Here is a 20,138-nt window from a genome sequence, read left to right as displayed (position 1 = left end):
TATCTATCTATCTATCTATCTATCTATCTATCTATCTATCTATCTATATCTATATCTATATCCATACATACATATAATTTTTTTCTCTCCAACTACCCTAATACTGACAAAGGACTCATGAGTTACAAATATCAACTTTCCATGCAGGAATGTAAACAGTTTAACCTTAATAAGTCTCTTATGACTTCTCCTTCTTGTTTACCTCTTCATGTTTCACTTGAGTCTTGTATTTTAAAGTCAAATTTTCTATTCAACTCCGGTCATTTCATCAAGAATGCTTGAAAGTCCCTTATTTCACTGAATGTTTGTTTTTCCCCTGAAGGATTATATTTAGTTTTGCTGGGTTGATGATTCTGAGTTGCAATCCTATCTCCTTTGCCCTCTGGAATATTATATTCCAAGCCCTCCGGTTCTTGACCTGGGAACTCTGGAATTTGGCTACAATATTCCTAGGAGTTGTCCTTTGGGGATATTTTTCAGGAGGTGATTTGTGGATTCTTTCAATTTCTATTTTGCCCTCTAGTTCTAAAATATCAGGACCATTTTCTTTGATAATTTTTTTTTTGTGTGTGTGTGAGGCAATTGGGGTTAAGTGACTTGCCCAAAGTCACAAAGCTAGGAAAATATGTGTCTGAGGCTGGATTTGAACTCAGGTCCTCCTGAGTCCAGGTCCAGTGCTCTATCTACTGTACCACCTAGCTGTGCCTGACAATTTCTAGAAAGATGATGTCTAGGCTCTTTTTTTTTTGATCATGGCTTTCAGATAGTCCAACAATTTTTAAATTATCTTTCCTGGATCTACTTTTCAGGTCAGTTGTCTTTCCAACGAGATATTTCACAGTGTTTTCTATTTTTTTCTATTCTCTCGGGTTTGTTTTACAGTGTCTTGATTTCTCATAAAGTCACTAGCTTCCAATTGCTCCATTCTAATTTTTAAGGAAGTATTTTCTTCAGTAAACTTTTGGACTTCCTTTTCCATTTGGCCAATTTTGCTTTTTATGGCATTCTTCCCCTCATTGGCTTTTTGGAACCCTTTTGCCATTTTGGTTAGGCTATTTTTTTAAGGTGTTATTTTCTTCAGTATTTTTGGGTCTCCTTTAGCAAGCGGTTGACTTGTTTTTTATGATTTTCTTGCATCACTCTCATTTTTCTTTCCAGTTTTTCCTCTACTTCTCTTACTTGCTTCTCAAAATCCTTTTTGAGCTCTTCCATGGCCTGGGGTCAATTGGATTTGATTGTTATCATTCACCTTTGGGTACTCCCCATCTTATCAATATCCTTCATAAAATGTATTCTCTGAAATTAAAACAATATTACAAATATGAAATACCCCACGGTTTTGGAGTCAGATGACTTGAGTTCTATCTCTGTCATTAACTGTCTTAGACTCTTGGCCTCTGTTTCCTCATTTGTAAAATGAGGGGGTTATACTTAGTAGTTTCCAGTTCTCACTGCTCTAAATATATGATCTTGAATATTTCACCTTCCTAGTCCCAAATACTTCACTATTTTAATTTCTGGTCTTAATCATATAGGCACCTCTTCCAACAATGCAAATTCCAACCAATCCGTTCCCTTTAGTGCTATGCAGTTTTGGGCCATGTAACTTGTAAATCATCCTCAGAATATTTCAGCCAACCGACAAGGACACCTGAGTTCAAATCTGATTTCACACACTTATGAGTTGTGTGATCCTAGGTTAATATCAATTGACTTCAGTTTTCTCATCTGTAAAATGGGGATAATTAAAACACCTACTTCACAGGATTGTTTTGAGGATCAAGTCAGATTATAATTGTAAAGCACTTAGCAAAGTGCCTAGTACATAGCATGTGCTATGTAAATAGGGAGTACAGGTGTTCAGTTTAGATCAATACCTCTGGTGTGATGGCTGCCGAGCCCTTTTCAAGGCTGCTTTCTACCTGTGGTATACCTCTGCCACTCAATTCATCTATGACTCCAAAAAGCTGTTGCATGCATAGCAGCCACACCACAGTATACCATTTTGACAGACCAGTTGAAAAATAGGTTAATTGAAGAGTCTCAAGCCTGTCAGTGAGTTAGGGGGGTGTCTCCCTCAAGCATATGAAGATTTCCCCAGTAGAATAGGTGGATGTGAACAATTTGTTCCAATGAGCCAGGAATGTGGTGGAAGCAGGCACTATAGCATGCTTAGAGTTTGGTTAGATATCAAAGATGCCAATGTCATCCACTGCATCCTGAGCCATTGCCAGACAGATGATTTATGTCTTTCCACTAGACTCAGATGACTATGGAAGTGAAGCTGATGACTTAGCATAACTCTGCCTCACTTATATCTAACTTATGCATGAGTCAAAAGACAAAAAAAACTATAGAGATGTTAATTATTATTATTAATTACATTTAAAATTATATCTCTTTATAATAAACAAAGACAATTTGGGGAAGATACACTTAGGAACTTTCTCAATTCCTGAGGAAGTGAAGAACTAATGAGAAACTTCCAGTATAAGTAAGAAAGACATTTGGGGAGGACACACTCAAAAACATTGAAAATTTAAGTAAAGTACACGCATATCTATGTTGTACAAAACCCTTGGAAAAAACAGTGCTATTAAAATGTTTAGCAAATGATGTCTGTAATAAAAGTAACAACAGTGGACTTACTGAGAGATTTTGAGAAACATTGAGTTTCACCATATGACTTAATGAGTATGACCATGTCCTTCCTTGCCCTAGCACACAAAACCTAAGTTAAGACTTCATTCCACATTGCTGAAAAATGAAATGACTTCTAATTACTCCATCTTATCTCTCCAAACGAAGGCATACTTTATTAATTCCTTGTCATCCAAAGTTAACGTTAAAAGTTATATCACTCAATAGCATAAAGACAGCTAAGTGACCCAGTGGATAAATTGTTTAATCTGAAGTCTAGAAGATGTGAGAAAAAATTCACTAGCTATGTGGCCATAGCTTATCACTTAATTTCTTTTGCCTCAGTTTCCTCAACTATAAAATGGAAATAATAATACCAATGAACTCCAGGGGTTATGGTGAGGAACAAGTGATTTAATATTTGTAGAACCCGTAGCACAGTTCCTGTCCTTAATATCATACTTATCATTCACACATAATAAATGCATGTTTTGTTTCCTTCCTACTTTATTTCCCTCATTCCTTCCTTCTTTTCTTTCTTCCTTCCTTCCTTCTTTCCTTCCTTCCCTCCTTCCTTAGCTATGCCAGTGGAACACAGTCTAAGAGATAAACCTAGCAGGGAAGTCTTTGTATTTAGTACTGATGATAAATGATGTGCCTGTGGCCTATGGGACAACCTTCTCAAATTCTGAGGGGGTCAACACTGGTTTTTTCTCAGGGCATTTAATATTTTGGCTATAGTAAATCTGAAAGACCATCTACCAAGACATAGAAGGGCTTCATCCAGGGAGTATACATAATGATAAAATCACATATTCTTAAAATGCTAAAATGTACATTATAATTAGAGCACATGATAGGTCAAAAACTTAGGGAACTATTTTTAGGACAGACATCACTTCACCAAGCAGTAGTAGTGGTTTTCAATAGTTACCAAAAATAACTTACTTCTTCAAGGAGCTGATAAAATGGCTAATGGAAAGTAGAATTAAAAAGTTCTTAATAAGCACCAGCAGCAGCATGACTCAACCAACAACAGATTACGAAGGAAGGATCACAGAAAATCCTGAGTCCAGTGTTTTTTTTTTCTTTTTCTTGTTTTTTTTTTTCCTTTTTTTTTTTAATGGCATGTCAGGCCTGGAGTCTGGAAGAGCTGAGATCAAATCCGGCCTCAGACACTGATTAAACATGTGACATTGGAAAATCACTTAACTCTGTTGACCTCAATTCCTCATCTGTCAAATGAAGTGGATAAAGAATGGAAAATCATTGCAGTATCTTTGCCAAGAAAATGCCAGATGGGAACACGAAGAGTCAGACACAACTGAAAAACAATTAAATTGAACATAGGTTCAGGTCATTGTCTCCAGGAAGTATAATAAAATTATCCTCAAAGAATGTAGACTTGTTTATTGGTTCAAATTAGACAAGAAAACAATAGAGACTCAACAACATATTGTGTACAGTTGCAAATATTTAGCACCTAACAAATACTTATATACAATCAAGGTGTCAAAATGGTTCACCCCCAGGTCACTGTCCTTTCTAACCTGACAGACAATGAATCCCCATAGCACAAATGAGAGGTCCCAAAATACTGCAGAAAATTCAGTGAATAAAGGGTCCTGTAAAATGAACGTTATCATACTCAAAACTATTATCCATAATTCCCAGACTTTAAAAAATTCCATAAAAAGTTAAAAAAAATGTTTTCAATAGAAGTGGCCACATTCAATACTTATAATTTCCTAACATTACGAAAAATAAATCTTCAAAATATGGATATCTAGCAGAAAAAAGTGGGCAGATATGTGGTGCAGTGGATAGAGTATTGGGTCTTCAGTCAGAAAGACTTACATTCCTAAGTTCAAATCAGGCCCCAGACACTTACTAGCTGTGTGACTGTAGGCAAGTCACTTAACCCTGTTTGCCTCAATTTCCTCATGTGTAAAATGAGCTATAGAAGGAAATGGCAAACCACTTCAGTACCTTTGCCAAGAAAACCCCAAAAATTGCAAATGACTAAAAAACTGAACAATACCAACAAAAATGGAAGAAAAATGAGATAATGAATGAAAGAAATGGAAGCCTGATGGGACACATCATCCTGCTTGTCACTCTAATTGTCTCCAAGATGTTATCAATGAACCTACAGAATTTTGGTTTCTTTCTTAATATTTAACGCAATTAAAAAGCTATCAATTTGTCTATTTTTTGCAATAGTTTTCAGAACATTAAATATAAATAGATGATAGTTAATTATTTGTTCCCACCTATTTCTAATTGAATTACATTAAAAAAATATATGAACAAGACAAGAAATGCAACAAAATCATCATATATTTGCATAAATTCCACAAACTTTCAGAGTTATTTTATATGCATTAGTTCATTTAATCCTCTTAATAACCTTATAATGTGTTGTTTACTACAGGGCCTGCTGCTATTATATGTAGTAGGCATATAATAAATGTTCATTGACTAATGTAGGTAGCATATTTTCCCCACAAAAAAATTGAGCTTAAGGAAAATAACATGACTAACTGGAGGAGAAGGTAACAGACAAATTAAATCTTATTCACACATTCATTAAAAATTTAGTATTTTCACATAAACACTTGCTATGTAATTAAACAATCTTTTGTTTCCAAGAAAATTTTTTTTAATGATAAAAGAAACTAAAGAAAAAAATAACCTCCATATTTAGTAACTACTGTCAAAAACGTATCCGGGTTTTTATTTTTTTTAATTTTATATTTTCAAAGGTGATGGGAAAAATATGATATAAAAATTAAAGCTGACCTCTGGTCAATGAAGAATAAAATAATGATGTGTATACTTTGTTAATTCACAACTTGCTCACTTTTTTAAATATGCCAGGAGTAATGAATGTAACTTTTGAATCATTTTCTGAAGGGCAATTTTCACTTCTTGGTTCCTCAGTCTGTAGATCATATGATTCAGCATGGGGATCACCATTGTGTAGAACACTGAGGCCATTTTATCTGTATCCATGGAGTGGTTTGACTTGGGCTGCAGATACATAAAGATCAATGTCCCATAGAATACAGTGACTGCGGTCAGGTGAGAGGCACAGGTGGAGAAAGCTTTGCATCTTCCTTCAGTTGACTGGATCTTCAAGATAGCAGTGACTATATATATATATATATATATATATATATATATATATATATATAATGAGAACTGTTAACAATGAGCTGATCATGTTGAACCCAGCAAAGATAAAAATCAAAATCTCTTTGAGACTGGTGTTTGAGCAAGCAAGTGCCATCAGTGAGACATCATCACAGTAGAAATGATTGATGACATTAGAACCACAATAGATCAGGCAAAAAGTGACCACAGTGTGAAGCAAAGCAACTGAAAAGCTATACAAGTAGGGACCTATTACCAGCTGTATACAAACCCTCTGAGACATAACTACCATGTAGAGAAGAGAATTGCAGATGGCCACATAGCGGTCATATGCCATCATAGCAAGGAAGAGCATCTCAGAAATTAAGAATGTGAGAAAAAAGCCTAACTGAGTTGCACAAGCATAGAAAGAAATTCTATTCTGCTTGGTCAAGAGGGTTGCCAAGAACTTGGGGGCTATTGAGGAAGAGTAACAAAGGTCAACAAAAGCCAAGTTACTGAGGAAAAAGTACATGGGGTGTGAAATCTGGGATCTAATCAAATTAGTGAGATCATGCCAATGTTCCCTACCATTGTTATAATGTACACCACAAAGATAAGCACAAAGAGGACAATTTCCAGCTCTCTAGGAAGAGAAAATCCCTGAAGAATGAAATCAGTTACCATGCTGTTATTTCTTATGATGGAAATCCCCTCAATTTCCAATTCTTTGCTATCACAGAAAGAGCTGCTGTAAATATTTTTGTATATGTGGGTCCTTTTCCCATTTTTATCACCTCTTCGGGATACAGCCCTAGAATGCTATTACTGGGTCAAAGGGTATTCACATTTTAATAGCCCTTTGGGCATAGTTCTAAATTGCTCCCCAAAATGGTTGGATCATGTCTCAACTCCACCAACAATGCATTAGTGTTCCAATTTTACCACATTTTCTCCAACATTTATCATTTTCCTGTTTTCTCATGTTGACCAGTCTGATAGATGTGATGTGGTACCTCAGAGTTGTTTTGATTTGTATTTCTCTAATAAAAAGTGATTTAGAGCATTTTTTCACATGACTATAGATATCTTTAATTTCTAGAAGTACTTTCTTTACAATATCTTTGTGGGGGAGATTGTCCAATGATCCTATTCCTTCCCACATTTTTTTCATCACTGAATAAAATGAGGACCAGGGAAGTAATAGATTCCCCAGCACTGGAAATCTTCTAATTGAGGTTGGAAACCCTTTATCAATGATGTTATAAAATATTCCTGCAGAGATACTGGTGCTACAATATGGCCTCTAAAGTTCCTTTCAACTCTGAAGATCAGGGATTGCAAGGCCAAAACTTGGAAAGACCTTAAAGGATAGAGAATAACATTTAGAGTTTTGTCCTGGGTCCTATCTTCTTTATCTCTTTCTGTGCATTATCCCCAACAGGCTCAAGTAGCATCTCTAAGAAAATAATCTAAAACTCAGTCTCAGTTTCTTAATTTTAAAATCAAAATAGTAAGAACATCTACTTCACAAAATTGTTATGAGGATTAAATGAGATTATATGAATAGATATAAGAATAGCACATTAATTAATTTAAAATATTTTATTAAAAATTCAATATGTGAAAAGCATTGTGCTAAGTTCCAGGAATTTTGAAAAATGAAAGACAATCTCTACCACATATGATTTTACATCCTAACAGAGAGAAGCAACGCACATAGGGGAATGGAGTCCTGTAAGGAACGTCTTGTTTTCCAGAGTTGTTGAGATGGGAATCACAAGTGAGTCCAAAGGTGAATTGATTGTCCAACCTCTATACATGGACCAGAGTTGATTTGATTGTGGTTCCTCAAATTAAATTAAATTAAATTAGAACTAGAGATGGAGATGGAATTAAGGAGAGGACTGGTGTAGTAAGGGAAAGATGGCATTGCAAAGATAACTGTAGCATGTAAAGTGAAATACACCTGGGACATTCCTGAAATAATAGAAAATGAGTATTGGCATTTGGGACAAGAAGGATTTAAGGCATAAGTCAAGTTGATGGACAGGTTTAAATATACATGGTATTGTTATTTTGCCTGCTTAACTAACTCCTCTTCATAACTTCTATCTTTCTTTTAGGAGCACCACCATCCTTCCATTTACATAGGTTCAAAACAGTGGCATCATTTTTGATGCTAAAATTGACTCTCCCCTTCCTCTTTCTTTTTCCTCTTCCCCCAATTCAATCACATGCTCAGTCATGTTGATTCCATCAACATAGCTGTTACTGGTGATGTTTATGGCCTCAAGTCATACACCAAAAGAGCCCAACTTGAAATATACTCAAAAAGAAGTGGAGAAGTGAATTGTGGGAAAAATAGGATGCAACATATCACACACAAGGAATTGTGACAGAACAGTGGGTTAAGAGATGCCATCAAAGAAAATATAAATACAAAAAAAAGTTTAGCTAGTTACATAAAGAAGGTAAGGAATTAGCTATAGAAAGCCTGGATGATCTACTGTTATCAATGCAATGTCAAGAAATACTCTGATCACATTGGGTAGACTCTCTGCAGGGAACTTAAGAGAAAGCATGGTCAGTCATGGCCAATGCACTCATTGAGCAATCATAAAAAGGAAGAAAAGAAGAAAGACTTTATTAAGGTTCTATTATGTGACGGGCATTGTGCTAAGCACTTTGCAAATATTATCCCATTTTGGTTCTCAAAACAACCCAGGACAGGAGGTGATATTATTATACCTATTTTAAGATTTGGGGAAACTGAGGCAAAGAGGCTAAATCTTTGCACAGTCACTTGCACAGAGTCACATAGTTAATCAAATTTAGGCTGTATTGAACTCAGGTCTTCTGACTCTAATTCCAACACTCAGTCCATTGTATCACCAAGCTGAATAAATGGTTTTTCATCTATGAGGATTTACAGAAAACCCACATTGATAACAAATCATAGATTTGGAGTTATAAGTACTCTTAAAGATCATCTAGTCCCATTATTTCATTTCACATATGAGAAAACTGAGGCTCAAGGGGTTAAGTGGTATGCCTAAGGTCACATGAGAATTGAGTGGAAGAAATAGGATTTTTAACCTGACATGTGACTCAACTCCCAGCATTCTTTCCATTGCTCTATGCTACATATACTATATCAATGAGATCACAGATACATCAGAATAAGAAAGCAACCTCTCTTAGATTCATGCTTTTTTTTCTTCCAACACAGATACTATTTTAATAGCACTCTAAATCAGCATCCCTACCTTAATCTCTTTCCTATCTAAACCATCGTCTGTATAATTGTCAAAATTACCTTCCTAAAGCACATCTGATCACCCTTAAAAGGCTCCCTAAATCTGGTTTTAGACAATTACTAGATGTGGGATCCTGGGCAAGTCATTTAATCTCTGTTTGCTTTAGTTTCCTCTTCTGTAAAATGGGAATGATAACAGTATCTATCTCCCAGGGTCGTAGTGAGGACCAAATGAAATAATAATTGTAAAGTACTTAGCACAATGCCTGATACATAGTAAGCACTATATAAATGTTACTTGTTGCTGTTGTTGTTACTACTACTACTGCTACTATTACTACTACTACTACTACTCCTACTACTACTACTACCACTCCTACTACTACCACTACTACTACTACTACTATTACTCCTCCTCCTCCTACTACTACTACTACCACTACTACTACTATTACTCCTCCTCCTCCTCCTCCTCCTACTACTACTACTGCTACCACTACTACTGCTATTACTATTACTACCACTATTACTACTACTTCAGTGATAAAACACAACTCCTTTGTTAGGCTTTTAAGACTCTCAGCAGTATGACATGCACACCTTTCCTGGCTCATTCCATATTATTCCTTTTTTTTTTTTTAACAAATTCTGCATTCCTGGTAAACTGCCTCTCAAAATGTGCATAATCCATATGCGTTGCCTACAATATTCTCCCTCAAGTTTGAGAGCTCTGAAAAACTATAGCATGCTCAGACTCCATACCCTGGTAAAAGTATCTTAGCAGATGACTAAACCAGGTAGAGGGTAACCAACAGGCCCCAGACTCACGAATGAGTTAGAAGGATATCTACCCTAAGCATGCAAAGACTTCCCCTGTTGTGGTGTGTACATGAGAGCAATTTGTTCCAATGACTATGGAGGTGGTCAAACCAGGTGCTGTGGAATGCTTGGAGCATGGTCAGACATTGAAGTTGCCAAGGTAATTCTCTGCATCCCAGGGCATTGCCAATCTTGATTTTTGCCTTGCCACTGGATTTTGATCATAATCATGATAAATTACAGGATCCTGGATTTGGAGCTGAAAAGCATATTAGGGTACTGATCCCAGCTCCCTCATTTTACAAATGAAGAAACTAAGGCCCAGAGAGGTTTTTATTTGTGCAGAGTTACATAGCCAGAAAGTGTCTGAGGAAGGATTTGAACCTAATTGTCCCTTACCTGAAGACTAGTTCCCTCTCTGCTACACCACACTCTCTAATTTCATGGAAAAGGCACTAGAATCTGGGTACAATAAGGAAACATCTCATGTTGAATGTATCATTGGATCAAATGGAGATAAGGAGTTAGGTCACACCATGAAGAGAGAACATTTTGTTCAAGGGCCCAGAGATGTGAGATAGAGTATCATGTATGAGGACCAGCAGGAGAGTGAGTTTGGCTGGATGATACAGAGTATGAAAGAATGTGATATATAATAAGCTTTGCAATGCGTCTTAGAACCAGGTGCCAAGGGTCTTTAAGAGCCAAACAAAGGTGTTTGTATTTGACCCAGAGGAAAAAGGGAGTGGCTAGAGCTTACTAAGTACTGGAGGGGCCTAGTCAGATCTGTTCAGAATATGAATAGTACTTTCTGGCCTTGATTGAATTCTATTCAATGGACATATATTGCATACCTGAAAGGTGAAAGGTCCTGTTCTAGGCACTAGACTTATAAAGTTGAAATATTACACTATCCCTGCTCTCAAGAAGTTTATAATTTGGGTAGGAATGGAGGAGGGGAATAAGATTTATCATGCTAAATGAGAAAGTTAGACTAGATGGCCTCGGGCATCCTTCTGATTTTAAATCAATGATCCTTGCAGCCTATTTGTATGAATATGATGCAAATAAAAATGTGATAAGGCCAAAGATGAGATTTAGAAAGAAAAATTGCTTAAGACACATTTGAGGATGGAGAGATTCCCTTTTGGATCCCCTATGCCTCAGTCTACCTGCTTTAAGAACTAGTTTAGGTGTCCATTTTCCTCCAGAACACCTTCTCTGAGCACCTAACATGCCTAGTATGTCTGTCCTCTCAATTTCTTAGGTACTTATGATTTGAAGTCCTCTTTGAGCCCTCATCACACATTGCCTTTCAGTCAGTGGTGCAACAGATAGAGAACTGGGTCTGGAGTCATGAAGACCTGTATGAGAAACCCTGGGCAAATCCTTTAACTTCTGTCCATCTTGGTCTGCCCAACTATTAAATGGGGAAGATAATATTACTTACCTCATGGGTTGGTTGTGAAAATCAAATGAGATAATATTTGTAAAGTGCTTAGCATAGTTTCTAGCACCTAGTAGGCACTTAATAATTGCTTGTTCCCTTCCTCACATCTTTATGTGTATGCATATCATATCACTTGATCTAAATAGTGATGTCCTTTGGAACGAGGATAGAGCCTGGCAAAGTATGTCATTGGTACAAGGAAACCCCAGGTAAGGAAACTATATCAACGGAGGAAGTTGGCACATTTCATTCATCTTAGAGACCTAGGACATAGAGGTCAAGTGACTTACCTAGGGTCATACATACATTTGAAGTCAGAGATGAAATTTCAATTCAAGGCTCCTTGATATTAAGACCTGTTCTCTATGTAGTATGTTACATCCTTCTGTGAGGTCAACGACTGATACCTCAGACATGGTAAGCATTTGATAAATGTGTCCTAACCTATACAAGGCTTTCCATAATCTCCTAATTGATAATCCCCCACCCCTTCCTGGATTTACTTGAATTTACTTTGTGTAGGGTTGTATATAAATAAGAGCTGCATATATGGTGTAAACCAGCCCATTTTCCTGACCCCCCCCATAGAATACAAGTTTTCAGAATTTGGTGCTATTAAGCTCTTATCTCTTAGAGTTAGGCCATGGAGTACAACTCTTTCTATTTTAGTTGAGGGAATTGAGGCCTAGAAGGGTCGATTTGCACAAGTTAAAACAGATAGCAAGTAACATATATGGAATTTGATTCCAAGTTCTCTGATTTCAAATCCAGGAAACTTTCCATGGCATCAAATTGTCTCACTTATAAATGTTTCTTCAGTGGAACTGAATTGATTTTATTGAGATTAAAAGAGATGTTGGACACTTCATGTAAGTCGAACCAAACTGACATAGTTAATTTGTAGTGTATTAATAGGCAAATGGGTAAATGGATTCTCGTGGAAATTATAAAATCATTGTATTTAGAGTGCAAAGAACTTAATACACCAGCAAGTCAACCCCCTCATTTCATAAATAAAGAAGCCAAAGCCCAGAAAGGAGGTGGGCCCACCCAAACGGACCCAGATAATATATGACAGATTCGGGATTTGAAGCCATTTTTATGACTCCAAACCCAATGTTCATTTCACTACATCCCACTTCTTAGGTAGATTAGGGGACACCATAATTTGAGTGTCCATCATTCCTTGATATGCCAACTTTAAATTAATTGATCCATTACTGGTCATGTCTAAATGAGAATCAACTGTGATGAAGTTTGCTTACAGCTGATGATGAAAAGCCTCTGGGTCCTATTAAAGAGTTAGTGTTTGTAAAGAGATAATTCCCTTCAGTAATGACTACTAAAAAGTAAAGCTGACTTGGTTAATAGGTTTCTAGGGGCCTTATTATGCAGCCAAGTTTGTACAGAACAATTTAATTTAATGCATCCCTTTGAAAGTTTTATGTAATATTCCCAAAGAATTTCCATTAAAGATAATGAATGCAGCAGAATAATATTTCAAATGCTGTCACACCTGAGGCCTCAGTCCTGTATCCTCTATTAGGAAAAAAAGTGATTAACAGAGATAATTTACTGGTTCTCATTAAACTCATCCTCTGGTGATCTTATACAAATTACTAAGTTTTTATGTTTTTTTTTCTTAGACTCAGTTACCTGGTAGATTCAGGACAATGGAAAGAGTGCTGAACCTGGAGTGAGTGGACCTAGGTTGAAATCTTTCACCTTATATTTACTGAATGGATGAAACTAGAAAAATTATTTAACTTTCACAGGGCCTCAGCTTCCTTATCTGATAAAATAGAGCCTAGATCAGATGGCCTCAAAGGCCCCTTCTAATTATGGATAGACGATATGGTCTATAAAATTACCAAGTGATCATTAAGATACTGCCCAGATGTGTATGCTGCAAAACTGATTTATCTTAGGTCTTGAGTTCATGAACTAGGTTTTGTGTCTATGGCTAAGCTGAAGTTAGAAAGGTATCCTCTTCCTATCTACCAAATGGTGTGAATAAGAGAAGTCATTCAAAATACCTAAACCTCAGTTTCTTCATCTGTCAAAGGCAGCTAATAATAGCTATATTACCTAAATTACAAAGCATTCTATAAACTTGAGAACATTTTATAAATCATAAAGTGATAGATAAATGTGAGTTATTATCATCATCAACATATCATCACTACCATCATTATTCTCATGAACATCTCCTTATTATCATTTATCAGTTAGGGTCCTTGCCCTCTGACTCTCACCATAACATTTCCCTGACATTATTTGTTTTCAATGCCAGGGATTGTGCAGTAATATGTAAGGAATAGTCTTCCACATAGACAATACTGCCTAGGTGGTGGAATCTGAATAGCAAATGATGTCCTTGAGTGGTCAGATATCTCCTTCATGAAACGCCTGAAATTCCACCATTAGAGATTAATTTCTTTGGGAATAAAAATTTTTTTTCACAATATCATTTTTGTAAATTTACTTATTCCTGAAGGTACTAAACTATGAAATCGTTTTCACATTAGTGTGAATGAGTTTCAAATCCCCCTCCCCTGTGATAGGAGAAATAGAATAACATGAGCACTGAACCAAGGCTTGTTTGAAAGAGACACAGAAAAGGAACACACACACTAAAAGAAAATTAATATTATTTCACAGAAAAGTCAGGATTATTCAGTATTTATATTCATTTGGACAGACAGATGATAGATAATTTAGATTAGATAGATGAATGGAGGGAGGGAGGGAGAAAGAGAGATACAGAAACAGAGAGAGAGAGAGAGAGAAAGAGGGAAGCAAGCAGGTATTTATGAATCACCTACTGTGTTCTAGGCACTAAAAGTATAAAGATAAAATTGAATAGTCCATGCTTTGAAGAACTTAGATCACATTGAAAGCTATAAAAACTCTAGGGTGTAGAGACTCCCTCCACCATAACAGCAACTTGACTATAACTTGTGGTCTTAGAGAGCTGTCCAAGGTACTACGAAGTTATTGAACCTACCAAGGGTCACACAGTATGTAGCAGAGGAAGAATCTGAACACAAGTTTTAATGATGTTAAAGGTCATATCCACTCCACAATACTACTTCTCTTCAAATAAACGTATACCTGAATATGTGTACATATCTTTGTATAGTCACAAGTGTGTATTTTTTCTATAGTGTATATATGTGTTTATGCTAAAATATAGCACAGTAGAATGGATATAAGGTCTAACATTGCAACTAGGGATACATGGGTTTAGACCCTCTCACAGAAAAATACTGTGTGACCATGGGTTCTTTCACTTCATTTCTCAGTAAGTACCCCTTGTTGCCCTCTAAGAACACACACACACACACACACACACACACACACTCAATCACACTCATTCACTGAGAGACACAATGTAGAGAATTAATTGGAGCCAAGAAGAAGATTCCAATCCTGCCTTTCACATTTACTATGTGACTAGAGTTGCTTCACTTAATTTTTCTGAAATTTACTTTCCTCAAGCTCAATGATGTGTGCATAAGCTACAAAGAAGGATTGTGGTGATGCTCAAGGGATAAAAGAAATATAGCTAAAGTGTTTTGAAAACCTTAAAGTTCTACATAAATATCAGTTATCTTTATTAAATTTGGTTTGATTTTTTCAGTTATTTTTTTCAATTGTGTCCAACTCGTTGTGACCTTATGTGGAATTTTCTTGGGAAAAATAGTGGAGTGATTTGCCTTTTCCTTCTCCATCTCATTTTACTGATAAGGAAACTGAGGCAAACATGGTTAAGTGACTTGTCCAGGGTCACATAGCTTTTAAGTGTCTGAGGCCAGATTTGAATTCAGGAAGGTGAATATTCCTGACTACAGACCTAGCACTTTATCCACCATACCACTTAGCTGTCCTCTGGTCTGATACCTTCCTTTTAATCAGTGGTCACACAGTCACTTCACCTCTATATCTGGGATAAATATGATACTCTGTAAGCTTGTAATTATAGCTGGTTTAAATCTTTGATACATGCAGAATTGTTTTCCTTGCGTAGTGTACCTCATACATTGGTTGAAAGTCAATTCTTCTCGATAATGGATATTTGTTGGGTCTGAAACCATTTGTTAGTGAAATCTTCCCATTGCTATGCTATTTTTAGTTTGGCCCATATTACATTTCTATAATAGTCTCAATCTTTTTTTTTAATCTCTTTAGTCTCAATGATTTTACCCCATCTTGACACAACATTGTGTGGTGTTTATAATTTTCACTTGGTAATGTGTTCTAAAATCAAGTAGTAAAAGACTAGCTTTACTATATATCTAGAAAAAAATCCCTTTTCTACAGCACTTTGAAGTTCATAGAGAATTTTTCTCACACCTAACTGGAAAGGTAATATTTGTATTTCTACCCATTGCACAAATGAAGAAATCAGGGCATAAGGAAGGATAGTGATTTGCCCTGGAGTACAGAGTCAGTAGGTAAAATTGGAGCCCAAGTCTCCTGACTTTAAGCAGTCTTCTTCCCATTTCACCATGATTCCAGTTATCTACTTGTTTTTCTTTTCTTCTTATAAATGAATTTCTTTATCAAATTTTTAGCTTTCATAAAAAATATTTGGGAATTTCACCGATATTGTTTGAAGTATATGTACACATACACACGTATATGTTATATAGAAATGTAGAAACACTTTAACATAAACAGATATACAAACACAATAGTCCCCCTCAAGCAACACATTACCTATTCATAAGTATCTATTCATGTTATTTCTCTTTCTGTCCATTTTTTTTATTTTTCTTTCTTCCTTCATTTTTCCTTTTTTTTTCTTTATTCTTTCTATTGAAATATCTAATTTATATGGGACAAATATAATTCCAAATTAACTTAATAACCCAGTATTTGTACTTTTCTTGATGTTATGTTTTTAATTTCTCTTTACTATCATATTTGATAGCTACATTGCTAGTGTAGAGGAAAGGAATTAAGTGTTTTGTGGGTTTTGTTTATTTCTTGCTACATCCCCTGGATGCTTTGATTTTCTCTAAAATTTTGCCATTTAATTCCTTTATTTTCCCTAAGTATATGCTTATATCACTACTTAGAAAGTTTGTGGATAATCTACAGTGAGACAACTTGAGTTAGAATCCTGGATCTATTTCTTTACCACCTATGTGACCTTGAATAAGTATTTTCCTCTCTCTGGTCTTCACTTTCCTAATCTGTAAAATAAAGGGGTTAGATTAATTGATCTATAAGATTCCTTCCATACCTAAATCTTACATCCCTGATGTTATTCTTTTTCACTTTCTGAGAGTTAATCTCAGTTTTGCTGTGATTTTGATTGATATATTTCATTTCACTTTGTTTTATAACACTTTGCAGAGACAACTTTTTTTATGAATTGAAGGTTTGTGGCAACCCTGCATCAAGCAAGTCTATTGGCACCATTTTGCCAACATCATGTGCTAACATCATATCTTTTTTGTACATTTGTGTAATTCCACACAATATTTCAAATAATAATTATTATTATTGTTGATGTTATGGTAATCTGTAATCAGTGATCTTTGATGTTACTGTTATAATTTTAGGGGACACCATGAACCACACCCATACAAACAGCAAATTTAATCTATAAATGTTGTGTTTGTTCTCATTGTTTTACTGATCAGCCATTCCCCCATCTTTTTCCTTCTCCTCAGACCTTTCTATTTCCTGAGACACCACAATATTGAACTTAAGCCAATTAATAACTTAATCATGGTCTCTAAGTGTTCAAGTGAAAGTGAGAGTCAATCAATGTAGCAAACATCATTGTTTTCTTATTTTAAGAAATTATCACAGTTACCACAACCTTCAATAACTACTACCCCAATCTGTAATATGTCATCAACACTGAGGCAAGACCCTCTACCAGCAAAAAGGCTGAAGACTTACTGAAGGCTCAGGTGATAGATAGCATTTTTGTTTATCAATCAAATATTTTAATTAAGGCATGTGTATTTATGTAGATATAATACTATTTCTATTTTATTTTTAATTTATGGAATAAACCATTTCCATAACATAGTATAATTTTTTAAAAAAAGATTACACATAGAACTGCAAATCTAATACATATGACTTGATGCTCCATTTAAATATATAATAAAGTTGTAACATTAATTTATTTTCTTCCCTTCCTCAAGCCCTAGAGATGGCTACCATTACACAAACACACACATACATGTGTATATATACACACATATGTGCATGTGCATGTGTGTATATTTGTATTTATATAATTTTACATATATGTAATATGTAAAATTATTCTATACAGACTTCTGTTTATGAGTTCTTTCTCTGGATGCACATAGCATCTTTCTTCATATGTCCTTTGGTTATGGTTAATTTGGGTATTTATAATAGTCAAAATAACTTATTCCCTCAAAGTTATTCTTAAAAACAATACTGATACTGATGTAAATAATGTTCTCTTTAAAAGTATTCTAGCCTCCTCTCCTCCCTGCTGTGGGTGGTGTGGGGGGAGGTGTGATGGAAACACTGTGAGCATAAGAGGTATTATGTCTCTTCATGTGTTAAGAATGGGTCATGTTCCCTAACAGCAGTGGTCAGTCTACTTCACAGTTCTGGTGATCCTGTTTAGGAAGGATTGCAGAGAGCACAGGAGGGACTCAGAGATGACAATAGCAACAAAAAGTTCTCAACCTGTTCCACGGGATTTTCAGGCTTGTAAGGAGGTGGCATGCAGCATCAGGGCAGACTATCAGAGAAAAGCAGGACATTATAAATGAAGCCAGAATGTTGTTCTAGAAAAACCAAAATCTAATGGATTCAGAACCAATTAAAAAATTATATAGATGAAAGCACAACAAAAATTGAAATAGGATTGCAGTGACAGATCCCACATCCAAGGCCAATTCACCTGCCTCCAATGGCCCTCACTCCCTTACAGAGTTGTGGACTTCAAACCCAGGAGAAGCTAAGAAGATTTTCCAAACTATTATATCTCAAGTCTCACAATGAATATTTTAATCCAAGAAATAGGTTCTCTGTATGAACAGTGAGCCAGGCACTGCCTGAGCACCAACTAGATGATGAATTTTTTCTACTTAAGTCAAGTCAAATAAAGGACAAAGGAAAAAAAAAAAGTATTCTAGACCCCAGTATCATAGATATGGAGTTAGAAGGGGAGAACTTCAAGGTTATCCAGACCAACATTTTATGGTTGAAGAAACCAACCATAAAATAGTTCCAGAGTCTCAAATGGACTAGATCATAATTGAAAAGGAAGAATCCAAAATAACTCCAAGATTCTAGACTTTAAGTGGAATTGATACTATCAAACAGAAATAAAGAAGTTGGAGTTGGCAGTTGGGATGAATTTTTCAATGGAAAAGGATGAGTTCAGCTTTCAATATGTTGAATTTGACATAACAGTAGGCCCTCTGTGAGTGTGTCCACATGTCTTTTGGAATGCTGTTTATAAACACATATTTAACTGTGTCATTGATTTATATTATAATTTCAGTTGGAACTAAATTCTCCAACTTCCTATTGTACAAATTAAAGATTGAGAAACCACCTGAGTCTATTTCCAGGAAACATCAACACTTTTAAAGAGATGATCTGAAAGGCAGCAGGAGTATCATCGGGGAATAGGTACCAATGGGACCAAGAATCAAGGTTGTATATATTTCCTACAGTAGTTACTAGGTCTGGAGAACTAAAGAGAATACTCGGGAGCAGACAGTTTTCTAGCCACAGGTATAGTGGATGCTACCAGGTTTTCACTGGTTTCTTTATTACTTTGATATGCATACCTTAAAAATAGCTTTAATTTAGGGAATAAAACAAACACTTCCATAATATAATACAATAAAAATGATCATACATGAAACTGCAAATCTACTATGCACAACTTGTTATTCCTTTTAAATATATCATGTTGCTATTGCTATATACAACGTTCTTTTGGTTGTCATTTCACTCTCATTTTATGCAAGTCTTTCCATATTTTTCTTTTTTTTTATTTTTGCTCTCCCCCCACCCCAAGATGACATGAATTCTAAATACCCCTTCCCCTAGTCTGCCTTCCCTTCTATCTTGCCCCCCTTCTCTTATCCCCTTCCCCTTCTATTTTCCTGTAAGGCAGGATAAATTTCTGTACCCCATTTCCTGTATTTCTTATTTCCCAATTGCATGTGAAAACATTTTTTTAAACATGTGTTTTTAAAACTTTGGGTTCCAAATTTTCTCCCTTCCTCCCTCCCCACCCACCCTCATTGAAAAGGCAAGCAACTCAATATAGGCTATACATGTGCAGTTATGCAAAACAATTCCATGGTACACAGGCTGTGAAAAACTAACTCTATTTCCCTTAATCCTATCCTGCCCTGCCCCATTTATTCTACTCTTTATTTTGACCCTGTCCCTCCTCAGAAGTATTTGCTTCTGATTACACCCTTTCCCAATCTGCCCTCCTCTCTATCATCTCCCTACCCCCTTGTCCCCTTCCCCCCCTTTTTCCTGTAGAATAAGACAGATTTCCATACCCAATTGATTGTGTATGTTATTCACTCCTTAAGTCAAATCCTATGAGAATAAGAGTCACTCATTCCCTCTCACCTTCCCCCATTTCCCCTCCACTGTAAGAGCCTTTTCTTTTCTGTTTTTGTGAGATAATTTACCCTATTCTACCTCTCCCTTTCTCCTTCTCCTAGTATAATCCTGTCTCACCCCTTAATTTTATTCTACAGATATGACCCTTTCCTCTTCAACTCACCTTGTGCCTTCTATCTATCTATCTATCTATCTATCTATCTATCTATCTATCTATCTATCTATCTA

The 20,138-nt window shown here is 35.8% G+C and overlaps 1 protein-coding gene and 1 pseudogene across 1 annotated transcript; one reads left to right on the top strand and one right to left on the bottom strand.

Annotated features, from left to right (window-relative positions):
* Nucleotides 1-5,499: 5,499 nt before the first annotated feature.
* LOC114041498 (olfactory receptor 1038-like) lies at nt 5,500-7,753 on the bottom strand. The gene is given in 4 exon segments (XM_027859958.1): nt 5,500-5,809; nt 5,847-6,315; nt 6,318-6,472; nt 7,743-7,753. Coding segments are annotated over 4 exon segments (945 nt in total).
* Nucleotides 7,754-9,923: 2,170 nt separating this feature from the next.
* Nucleotides 9,924-18,348, top strand: LOC114041497 (annotated as a pseudogene).
* Nucleotides 18,349-20,138: the final 1,790 nt, after the last annotated feature.

The sequence above is a fragment of the Vombatus ursinus genome, unplaced genomic scaffold (genome assembly GCF_900497805.2).
Source record: "Vombatus ursinus unplaced genomic scaffold, bare-nosed wombat genome assembly UNPS02014174.1, whole genome shotgun sequence".
Lineage (NCBI taxonomy): Eukaryota > Metazoa > Chordata > Mammalia > Diprotodontia > Vombatidae > Vombatus > Vombatus ursinus.
The sequence above is the reverse complement of the archived record's forward strand: the minus strand, read 5'-3'. Positions and strand labels throughout refer to the sequence as shown.